Below are 12,858 nucleotides of genomic sequence, written 5' to 3' on the forward strand. Positions count from 1 at the left end.
AAAGATGCTCTGTGACACCGGATTTGGGGGAAAAGGTGGACTTCATGTTTGTGTGAATCTTCAACATTCCCCTAGAAAGTGAAGAAAACGCTGGATTGACATTTTTGGTTATCTGCTGTATTTAATGAGTTTGAATCCCAGGGACGTAATCATAGGCCGTAGCGCTTTAATAACGAAAGCGCACGCCTCCAAATAAAGATATTTTCTTGTATACGGGTGTGTTGGTATTCTTTTCACCACCTAATCGATGAAATCAATAGCACCTGGATGTACACGTACTGAAAAAGCAAACTCTCTGTTCATTGTGAACATGGCCTGCGACTTCTAGCGAAGCTAGAACATGGATTACAAATCACGTTTAGAAGCTACAGTATGACCGTTTTACTCTTTCACAGATGCAACACATGTTGGGGGTCATCCGAAAAGGTTTACTGAATCCTCACTTTCTTCAATTGCCTCAAGATAACTTCATTTTGACTTTTTATTGGAACAAACGGGTGACTTTTACAACCAGGTGACCTCTACCGCTGGAGGTCGTCAACGCGTCAATCATTCTAATAATTATGGTGACATTTTTACAGTCTCTTTGTGTGACGCCTAACAACATTCAATGACATTTGTTTGCGCAGCACTTTTAACAAGGTGTTATTAAACGACGCAGTAAATCGTTTAAATCTCTTTTTACACTGCCTTTTACTTCCACGTAAACTGACCAATAATCTGATACAATTTCGCTTCATTTCATTTTCCCTTTACCGCCCTTCACCACTAGATGGCGCTGTTTCATACTTGTTTACCTGGTGAATGAAGCTTATCTTTCGGTTCAAGCACACTGGCTGATCTCAGACCACATTTGCTTGGGGAGTGCCTTAAAAAACAGGTTTATTTTGCATTCTGGCTTTGTCACTTAAATCTTGAAGTAGCTTCCATTAACTAACATGTGAATATAGCCTATGTTTTTTTAACAGAATATACATACGAAGAGACTGGTTCCAACACGTCACATTCATTTTTTATTGTGCATTCCGATTCACATGCGTTAATGTGCTAAACTGAATTTCTTAGGGAGTGCCTTGAAGAAAGCTTATTTTTCATACACAGTTTTTCACTTAAATCTTGCAGTAACTCTCTTGAACTAATATATACCGTATGTAACGGAGGCCAGCTAGTGAAGGGAGGCGCAGTTGGTGTGGCGAAATCGATCATCAAATGTTGGAGCGAAATCACGAAGACCAAGAAGCAAAGTTTCAAGGGTTTAAATCTTGAATTTGTTCGAACAAGTCAAAGTGAGATATACTGAGATCATCTGAAGATGTCTGACCAGTGCATATCTGAATCTATCTTTTATACATTGTTCTCACGTTGTTCTTACCGTTTAGACCAGGTTTAAATCACGTTTTACATGGCATCACCTACTTTTGTAAGTCCATCCTTTTCTGACCTTCCACAGTTACATGTCAAGCTCCATATATCAGTATTTAACTGTGGCAAAACCTTTTAAAAGCTTAAAAAAGAAATGCACATACATCCATCTTAAAAAGAAAAGCATGTTGTCATTTACTACATCTGGCATAGTGTTGAGTGTATTTAAAGGGTAAACATGTGCTTAAATCAATACAATAGCGTATACTGTGTTCGTCTGTGACTGGTACCAACTAGTGTCTTCAAAAGCATGTGTGTGTGTTTGATGCTAAGCAGATGTCAGGTCCATATCTGCTTGGTGCCCGTCCTATGAGGCCTATTGCCTTTGTTCAAATCAGAGAGGTACATGAACCTCTATAACTATCTTAAATGTATGCTTTATATAAGAACATAATGTCATATATTTAGAAACTTTAAATGTAGTTCAATAAAAAACACCCAAAACATCATGACAAACACGATTTTAGAAATGTTTTAAAGAACCGAGTTATCTCATTTTGGAACCAAACTCTTTGTTTGTATACTGCATTAAGGCACTGATTGATGTAAATAAACGGAAATTAAGCAAGGCACGGGAAGAAAGGCAATAAAGGAGCAATAAGAATGACAAATATTCTGAGGAAATAGAGAAGAAAGAAATGCACGAGAAGGACATTTTATGAGTAGGGCTCTCCTCCTCAATGCTCATTCGGTAAACCAGATTCTCTTATTTCTTGAAGTCATATGGCTTAAATCAAAACAAACCAACTACAGTTTGATTGATATTAATCGGAACATAGAAAAAAAAAACTTGATGTGATAACTCATTTTAATACCAATCTCTTCATATGTTCCTACGTTTTGTTCCAAAACACAAGCTGTGTACGTAACCTGTTCTGCGCGGGCCTCGAACCGACGTCGGTCCGGACGGGAGACGGGCGGAAACTCTAACGAGGAGGCGAAAGACCGCAGCCTCAAGAGCGTCTCGGTTGGTGGGTCAGAGAGAGAGGTTTACACACTGCGTGGCGTTTTTTCTAAGATTATTGCCGAGTTCCTTTATATTGCTGAGTTTTCTTATATAAATGACTACAGCAGGGGACTCGACTTACTTCCGGTGGGACGGCTTCACTTCTTGCCGTTGAACAGGTTAAATAAAGTATAGGTTAAACAATAACCTGTGACTTTTATACACTTGCAAGAAGCAAAACCTGATGCCCATCGGCGTACCGACGGCACCAGGGGCTGGGTCAGAGGTGCAATAGCGCGCCACTCAGCTAGCGACTCTAGTAGCATGTTGGCTTGGCCGAGGCGACGCTCTCTGGCCCAGCCGATCCAACAGCTCGTGCGCCTGCTATTTATACCTCCCATCGGCACTGCTACTTTCGACGACGGTAGGGGGCGAACTTCAATGAACGTCTATCGTTGTGAACACGATCCCGACAGAGCCCTTATCATACACACTATTGTTCAAAACGCTACTCGAAACACAATGATATTTATAGACGAAAATCGTTAAAGAACGACTGTGACAGACCTCCCTCATTAATTATTCAAACCAACAGCCAATGGCAACGCTCCAACTGCAGACCAAGCAGTGCTTTAACAAAGTATAGATTGATCGTTGTAAATACACCGTGTTGTGTTTGTCTTATGACCAGTTGATGTCGTTGGAAGCCCTCACACACAAATGGATTCACACGTAAGGCTTTAAAGCCAACTCTGATACAACGGCAACGAGCCGAAGCACGTCACTTCACGTCACGTCACGTCACCTAACGTACTGGACGGACGTAAGGTCAAAGATCAGACGTAACACAATGGAAGCAATCATTTGTTTTTATTTGTACAGGTCGTAGTGTCAAATGTTCATAGACTAACGCTATCAACACGTTACATATTTCAGTGCTGTACATATTTGTTTCTCTACATAATAGACGGGATACAGCCACCTCCACTGGGCACGCGCACTTCAAAACCGTATAATTTGCGTCACTCTAAAAACAGTTGATTTATATTTTGTATTATTGTAAAGTTAGGTTTAGGGTTTGGGTAGGCGTAGGGGTTAGCTAATGTAATTTATTGGAATTCTATGGCGAGATATTGCACCACTTCCGGCCGTAGCTGCATCCCTTCTAGCTACAACCTATCTGCGAAGAAGAAGAAGACAGAGCGCCATGCACGACGTTGAAATGGCTAAACAACATCACAGTTCGAACCGCGGTCACTTTTGACCACAAAACACCGCTGTAGATGAAAAATCTGTCATTTCTCGTGTAACGGAGGCCAGCTGTTAGAGGGAGAGCTGTGTGTGCACGCAGAGGCTGCGAGCTCGTCTCTCCCTCGCCGGACCGATGGCGGTTTCGAGGCTAGGAGGGGTTGTAAGTAAGACCCGTCATCACACGTGTGATTCTGTTCGCAATAACGTCAGCAATGTGCCGACGATACAATAACGGAGCCGTTTTTGGGCTTGTATTATTAAGGATAAGATTAGGCACAAATGTGTGCTTATTGTGAATGGTGACCGAGTCAATTCACTTGTCTAAGAAAAATGATGAAATAAATCATTCACGGTAAACTGTGTGGCTTTCAACGTCTGTTTATACGTGGTGGTAGATCAATGAAAATAAAACACAATACACCATACACAAACACTTTATTTGTCAGTGTCTTTATTCCTTTAACTTTCTCTTTTTGACAAGATCTCCCGAGCGTTTACAACCTTTAAAAGTCCATGTCTGGTATGTGCTCAAAATGGAAAGGGACAGTTAACCTAATATAAATCTGTTGTGTAACTGTTTGATAAACACACTTCTAATGCACACTCGTTTTTTCAAGACATTCCCGCATCCCTGAGAACACCCCCCAGGAAAGAATGAATTCGGCGAGAGTCCCGTCTGGTCGTGAGGAGAGTATCACTACAGGTGAGGCATCAGAAAGTTTGTCAGTATTTTATGAGATCCAAGCGCCTGTGAGAAGGGCGTTGTGTGTTTTTACTGTCCCAGAGAAACCTGTAGGCTCTTTGTTGCGAAAAGCAGGCGGTTACGTCATCTCGGGGGGAATGCGCTTTGCGGTTGTTCAACAGGTCATGCACTCCATTACAACAGCTGCCCAGCTGGACAAAAAACCCAACCCAACGCTCGCTTCAGTGATGGCAAGTAGATAAGCAGGGAGGTACTTTGCAGGTATATACTCGAAAAAAGTACCATTTATGTGGGAGACTCTACACTAGAACAGTGCATTAGGTTTTGCTGTATGCTAAGTGTATAGTGATGTAAAAGTGTAATGTATTGCAGTTCATTTTATTATACCCACGTTACCCCCAGCCTGTCCGTTTACCATGGGAATGGAACTCCCGCCGGCCGTGATGGAGAGGAAACAGGGGTCTCTGTACACACTTTATCCTGACCGTTCTTCATCACTCAGACCAGGTGGACATCTCCAACACTTTGGACGGGTCACTGGATCACCGCTTCTTTCACCACATCCACAGCCAGACTGGATGTCCGTACTGTATTTATTTTTCAGGGTGTGTTTGTGTGTGTGTGTGTGCGTGTGTGTGTGTGCGTTTAATTAAGTTGACCACAGAGGGGTTTCCTGGACAGAGCCCGATGAAGACATACCAGACGGTATGTGTATGGACCCAGAGGGTGTCAGTGGGTCGCCTGCTACCATGGAGGAAGAGATTTGCGCATTGACCCACAAACAGGTGTGTGAGTTTCTCAATCCCTTTGCCATTTGTGTTGCCGGAGGAAAATGAACCCCACTAAAATTGCATTTTAAGACCATTTATTGGAGTAACGGCTTTATAGCGGCCGTCTTTATCGAAATGACTTTTGGCCAATACGTAAAGTTAACGGACTTCTTTCAGGCACCCGACTGCAGACGGTTAAACTGATAGGAGAAGACCAACTCGTGTTGTGCTGGTGGAAAAGATCACGCTGATCTGTACGTCACCAACAGGCCGTTTAAAGACATGGATGGAGATTCACTGGCCATACAGCCTTCGGCTGGCTGCCTATTTAAGGTGACATAACACATACTGTAAGGTGACATCACGGGTTGACATCATGACTGACACATAACATCCTTTATTCTCACCGCAGCTCACGGGTGTGGGAGTTCCATCGTTCTCGTGTACTGGATAAAAACCAAGAAGACAGCGATGATGTTTGTTGATACGTTACCATTTTTTCTGATGAATCAGCATTGATTATTTGACCACCGTTGTAACCGTGCAACCATCGCATTAATGCAGGATAACGTGGGACGGATGAAAATCTTAGTTTCGTGGTATTACACACAGGAAAATATTTGCCTTAAACTGATTTGATAGACCCGATCAGTGGATATAAAATGCAATTATTCACAAATCCACTTTTTAGACGTGACCTCACAAAAGTAAAACAATTGTAAACGTTTTCTAATCCTGTTTACATTAACCCAACTCTGTGAACAAAAGTATTCATGAATGATTTCCAGGGATGGATTTGATAGCGATTTGATCCTGATTCCACATTTGCCATGTTTATTATTGATCATCTAAACGTGGGGGAAAAGGTGGACTTCATGTTTGTGTGAATCTTAAACATTCCCCTAGAAAGTGAAGAAAACACAAATTGACATTTTTGGTAATCTGCTGTATTTAAATGAGTTTGAATCCCAGTGATGTTTTAAAAGGCTGTAGCGCTTTAATCACGAAAGCGCACGCCTCCAAATAAAGATATTTTCTTGTATACGGGTGTGTTGGTATTCTTTTCACCACCTAACCGATGAAATCAACAGCACCTGGATGTACACGTACTGAAAAAGCAAACTCTCTGTTCATTGTGAACATGGCCTGCGACTTCTAGCGAAGCTAGAACATGGATTACAAATCACGTTTAGAAGCTACAGTATGCCAGCTATAAATAACACGCAATACAAATAATTTTTACAAATGTGCATTATGATCGGTGTGCCGCGTGTATGTGCTCTTCAACAGAATAATGGACCGAGTTGCACACACCCATGACCGACACTGCCTCCCATTCTGATCATAAAACCAACACAAACAATAGTACAGAACACCAGTTTAAAAAGCGACAGTGCTCCCAGCAAAGAAAAACCTACACTAGCGGAGAGTAAACAGTTATTCACCAGCGATTTAACTATGATTAAAATAAATCTTAATATTAAACTGGTAGCGTTACAGTGAACTAAACGTTTGGAAAATAATGCAGTAAATTTACCATTTACCTGATAAGATGTAACTGTTATGCACAATATGTCAAATGTAAGACTGACAAATCAAAATCACCCGTCTCGAATTAAGCTCACATCGGCAGCCAGAATGAATTGAAGCACGGCAGCCTATTAAATCATAAATAACTAACAATTTGATGACCAAATTACTTGATAACCAATGGTCCTGGGGACCATGAGGGTTCGCTACTGTTAAAAATACATATATCATAAATTCTGCCCATTCCTGCCTAGGGAGGTGCAGTTTGCTTTTTTTAAAATGGTAACCTGTGAAATCTTCCAGAACCGATCCTGCATAGCCGATACTACAATACACGTCTGGCTCTGTTATGTATCTGAATTAAGGGTAATTTGATATTGTAGATTCTGGAGAAAGAGCAAAAGATGTATGTGTTCCAAAGCCAAAACAGAAAAACAGAAAGTCAAAGAAATCTAAGGTCTGTGAAATGTTGTAACGAGGACTCGGACACAGAAGCTTGAGGATCCATAAGCAGTTTTAATGGAAGCAAAGGGTTAAACAATATAAAGGTCAGGGCAGGCAGATAACGTTCAGGAGTATATGAACAGGTGGGGGTTAGGGAGGTAGCCAAAGTTCTAAGTCCAAGTCACGATCCAAACAAAGTAATCCAAAAGCGCTCATAAATGTCAACCGGGGCAAAACAAGACTGCGCACAAATGTGACTCAACCACAGGGAATATAAAGCAAAGTCTGGATTATTAGCAATAGGTGCAGGTGTAATCAGTGGTGCTATAGTTACTGGAAAAAAGAGTCTAGTTAGAACTCTGGGGACAACGCCCTCTGCTGGCGAATTGGAGTCTCTGAGGTAACCATATTCGTAGCAAATGTAGTGGTGTATCATAATTTGATAATATATGACCAGCTTTACCATTTCTTCCTTGGCAGATCAATCTAGTCAGAAGAGCAAGCCAGCATCTCAGAGGAATGAAGGTGACATCAGCTCAGACAGGTATATCAGTATCCCCTTCACTTTCCCTGTCATATACTGTAACCTCGGCCAATATTGTCCTCAAACAGTTCTGAAATAATAGTTTTTTATGACTTTACAGAATGAAAGTGTTTAAGACTGCTCTGTCTGTGGCCGTGACTGAGCTTCTGACTCTCATTAATAAAGGCCAGGAAGAGGAGATTTTTATCCATACCTTGACATTGCCCCAGAACGGTAAAGTCTGTTTTTGGACCGCCCTCTGCCGATTGTACTCGAGTCCACTTGGAATTCCCACCCTCACCCTGGAGATGTTCGGCTGTTCAAACTGGCATGAGTCCAGGAATGTTAAGCCAGCACCTGAAATAATTATTGGAGGAAAAGAGTTTTAAGGGGGGTGGAGATGTTGACCCTAATTATAGATAATTATTCAACTGTTTTATCTTAAAAATCAGCTAATCATCTGCAGAACTCAAACTCCAAACAAAGTACAATACGAGTTAGAATCATAAACGTATTGCAGTTATATAGCCTGTTGAGCTTGAGCAGGTCACTGTCACTAAACTCCATCCATGAATTCTGGTATCTTTGTGACGATTGTTGGCTCTTTGTCTTTGTTGAAGGATGTCTTACTGTAGTGCAAAACAGAATTGTAGTCGTACGCCACACCAAGTGAGGTTGACACCATGTCACTGTGCATCTTAAAGTTGTGTGCGTGACCTATGTAACAGACAGACAATATTGAAAGTTATATTGTGAAACATTATTATAGAAAAAGATTAAGCTATAGATTGGTTTAATTAACATTCTGAAGTTAAAAGACAGAATTATTACCTTCTTCAATCTGATCCCACATTATGACAACATAATCATCTGTGTCGTATCTGGATTGCTCATGCCAGAAACCCAAACCATGAAGAAACTCATGCTCCACAGTTACCATAATTACAGTTTGCACCAATTGACAATTCCTGCTTTCCAACTTGTCGGTTCCCAATCGAAGAATGACATCTGATGGAACAGAATTACAATCTGGATGTCACATTTCTGAAAAACACTGATATTCAGCACAGTGCAACATGGATCAGTTTACCTTTTGTCATTTCAAGCCTTTATGACTTTTTTCTTTAGCGTGACACAAAAGAAGATATTTTGAAGAATGGGCGGTACACATTGCCATCTATTGTATGGACACAAAACAAGTGCAGGTCAATAAGTACCTCAGTTGTTGACGACAGATATGTAAATGAGTAAATGATGAAATCATTGTGGTTAACCTTCCCTTTAAATATAGAAGACTTAAGAAAAATGAGCAAAACAATAAGTGACAGAAAATGCAAAAGTACACGGAAAAGAAATCCTTACAAAATGGTAATATTTGGCAGCTGGGGTCCCAGAAAATGTTTTGTAAATGAAGTAAAAGTGAATGTTTTCATGTTAATTTACACTTGACTTGTAAAAGTGCAGTCTATTTCTTTACATCAACTTTTTTTACTGTATTTGAAAAATATGTAAAAAAATCTCAAATAAGACAAAAAAGATCTTAAACTCACAAAAAATTGTTTAACAGTTGCAAAAGTGAAATTGTTGGTATTACTGTAGAAAGTGTTCAGTATCAGTTTTTCCACAAAAATGTGTGTTGAATAGTCTTAAAGCATATTGGGTTAGTTACAACATGATGGTTACATAAAATTGAAAATATCATGTGTCTGTTGGGTTGGTTTTCTCACCCACTGCCTTTATATACAGAAATGTAGTTTGGTTCTCCGCTCCACTCCTTGAAGTCAATACACGTCTTGAGTCTGTATTGTTCAAATGCTTTCAGGATCACACCTTTGGCATTAATCTCTGTTTAAATTTACAGAAAGACAAGGAGTGAGCAAAATATAAGGAGAGGCTAGTCAGGAACATGTGAATGTAAATTTATCCTGATTTATTCTGTTGTTGTTGAGATTCACCTAGGGACTTATCCAAGAAGTACGGCACGGTGGTAGGCCAGCGATATAAAAAATAGCATTTTTGCTTTGTGTCTGAAAACCACAAACCCAACATGAATAACCAACAAAACAAACATTATTTAGGATTCACATATTGCCCTGAAATATATTTTTTATATTTGTGTGATGATAGAAGTGTTCTTTATTATAACATGTAAAGCAGAATGAAATAAAGCACTGACCTCATCAATCACTATATCTCCCTCCACCAAATGAAGGCCTGTCTCTGTTGAACATGACACCAGTACCAGAAGTGTAACATCAGTAGTTTAAAACAATAATACTGCAGATTTAACACATTGATGTTTGCACAAACCTTTATTTATGTCAAAGATGTCGTTGTCTTTCCCATTATCAACATCAATTTCTGTGTTGCCTGTAATTTAGAAAAAATTCAGAAAATATACTGAATAAAACCCTCCACTTCGGTGCATTGTGCAAATGGTGTAGAACAATGTATTAAGAAGTAAATATAACTAAATGTAAATTTCCACCTGAGAGAGAGGATGTTGGCTGTAAAAAAGGCAAATAATTAGTGTTAAAGTAGACGATATTATTATTACGCAAAAAAAGAATAAAAAGCAACTTCTAAATTAAACTGTCAATATGAACCAATATGAAGCAAAACTTTATTCTTATTATCTTGTTGGCAAATATTTAAGCATGAACATTGCTCAATACTATTAAATAAATCAGAAATACCAAATAAACCACATTCAGCATTGATTCCATGAAATGACACAAATCTTCTTTGCAGTAGATGGAAAATAATGGAGAACGAAATTACTTCATTCAAAACTCACCAAACACAGGCTTGTAGCACAAAAACACAGAATGAGAACTGTCTGAAGATAGGCCATGTCACCATTAGTCTCTTTTCATCTCCGAAGTTCAGTGGACCTTTGTGTACTGACCAATTTATAGAACAGAATAGCTTGGTTTGCACTGATAAAGAGTAACCAGCACCTGATATGGCAAGATTTATTACACTGTCATTATGTTATTACTTGTAATAACAGTTAACTGTAAAAACAAAAAAGTTAATTCAACTTAAAATAATTTTATTCTTAAAATATTGAGTTAATGCAAACAAAAAACCTTTGAACTTAGAATCAAGTCTTTTTAACTTCATATTTTGTTTGTGGAATTTTGATTCGGAGTTAAAAGAACCCAAGATAAGTAAGACCAACAATGTTTAGTGATATTAAGTTGTTCAAACTAAGTATCTGTTTGCATACACTTCTAGTTATTAGTTGTAAACACTAGTTAATGTAAGTAGTTTGTTGAATTAACTTATCTTTTTAAATCAGCCAGGTCACTTTATCCAAGAATAGTTCACCTTACTTGGAATGTTAATTTCATTCAACAGGTAGAACAGTACTACATAAAAATGGCTTATGGACAAAGCTTACTGCCCTTAACATTTTAAGAACAAATACATAAAAAACTTCTGTAACATATGAGACATATTTTAGTTTAGTGTTCGAACAATGTAGCTAACAATGTAGACAGAAAAAAAACATTAGTACAAATTGGCTAATTTCAACTCTACCAAGAAAAGCAGTATTTTGCCATTACACTTTGTCTTGAAGCAACCTATTGCGCAATCCATAAACATTTTCAGAACAACTGACACTGCCAATACCCTTGAAAACTTTTTGTATCTCCGCGATTGTGTACTTAAGTCTCTTGGGATTGTATATAAGTCAACACAGTAAAGAAGACCCATTAGGGTAGTCGTCCAGGTTGTGTTAGATGATCTGCTCCTCTAGAAACACTGAAACATTCACAATCTCATTTGACAGCAATGCTTGGCTGTTTCCTTCAGTGATAATGAGAATGCAAACGTCAATTTATTTTGTAGCATCAAATGAACAAAGATATAAGTACTCAAATGTACAATTCCAAATTTAATGTGCTATTGTTAAAGAAAGGACAAATGCAACACTGAAGATTTTCAGTGCATTTGAAATTAATCCAAACAACAATTCCAAATTAATTTCGAAACTTCACAATCTATGCATCGTAAAAAATTATGTATCAGTTTCCCAGCACAGGGTTTTTCTCTCTCAGTCACGATGCTGTGAGCGGTAGGGAGAAATGGCACATTCAATTCATTGTGTGGCAGCCAACACATGAATAATAGAGTAAAAATAAAAGAAAGTTTCCAAAACCTGTCAATGTTATGCAATAAATAAATATGAACACAGTTCATCTGTAAATAAGCACATGGTTAGCCGGATAGAGGCTGTGCCCTGTGAGAAAGAAAGCTAAATGGTTACCAGCACTTCAAAATATCGCACACACACATGCACGCACGCTCACACACTTTAATGTGAGTCCCACTAAGTCCCGCTGCAAGATTTGTTGATGCTTTCAGACAAAATATTACTACTACTACCTCTGTGACAGTAAACGATACAATTCATTTTGTAGCTGAACATTGGCAAAGAGGTTTACTATAGCATGCAGAGACACTTGATCTTTTAGAAACTTGATGTTTGTTGTTTTATTATTTGTTTTATTGTCATTTACAAATAAATGAAGAATTTGGTTACAACTAGAGATAACTGTTTTTTTTATGTTAACATGTTTTTATTATTTATTATTAACTGCAGTTTGATTGATATTATTGGAATGCACAATAAAAAACATGAGTTATCTCATTTTGGAACCAAACTCTTCAAATTATTATTCCCACTTTCTTTCTATCTAATGGGATGGTCAAATTTGTTTGTAAGCATATTTTGGCATCTTTGCACAGTTTTACCAACCTTTATGTTTTTTTGTAATTCCACAATTTTTATTTGAGATCAAATCTAGAACTTAGATTTTTTTCAGTCAAAATGGTTATTGTACATTCAAATGAATGGAGTTAATGATGTCAAATCACTAAATAAAGGCATATCTTAAAAGTTTTATCATTAAACAAACAAACAAAAAAATAGTGTTCTGACATTAATGTCGAATATCAATGGAATCACAAAGTGCCCAAATTTATCCACTAACAGCAAATTTGTGCAGTTGTAATTAACAGCACTTGAGGGTTAACACAGCTTAAAGGTGGGGTAACAAACAAGCTATTTCATGCATACTTCTTTACACTGATAAAAGGATTCTTGGTCCCTTTTTGGACAATTCTCCTGGACAACCACGCCCACATTTCAACCAGCGAGAACGAGAGAAAGGGCACACCCACGCGTCAACCAGTGTATGCTCCCACTGCACTGCACTCCTCCAGGAGATCGACTGTTTTCAGAAATAACCGGATGCTT

General features: G+C 38.6%; 1 protein-coding gene and 1 pseudogene across 1 annotated transcript; one reads left to right on the forward strand and one right to left on the reverse strand.

The window, feature by feature from the left end:
• LOC130434581 (meprin A subunit beta-like) overlaps positions 1-12,858 on the reverse strand; it is a 64,145-nt pseudogene that overhangs the window by 46,992 nt on the left and 4,295 nt on the right.
• On the forward strand, positions 3,205-6,058 carry LOC130434171 (regucalcin-like). Its single transcript, XM_056764160.1, is given in 7 exon segments — positions 3,205-3,779; positions 4,237-4,829; positions 4,977-5,048; positions 5,051-5,107; positions 5,270-5,297; positions 5,299-5,425; positions 5,505-6,058. Coding segments are annotated over 6 exon segments (417 nt in total). The 5' UTR covers positions 3,205-3,779; positions 4,237-4,738; the 3' UTR covers positions 5,547-6,058.

The sequence above is a fragment of the Triplophysa dalaica genome, chromosome 13 (assembly GCF_015846415.1).
Source record: "Triplophysa dalaica isolate WHDGS20190420 chromosome 13, ASM1584641v1, whole genome shotgun sequence".
NCBI lineage: Eukaryota > Metazoa > Chordata > Actinopteri > Cypriniformes > Nemacheilidae > Triplophysa > Triplophysa dalaica.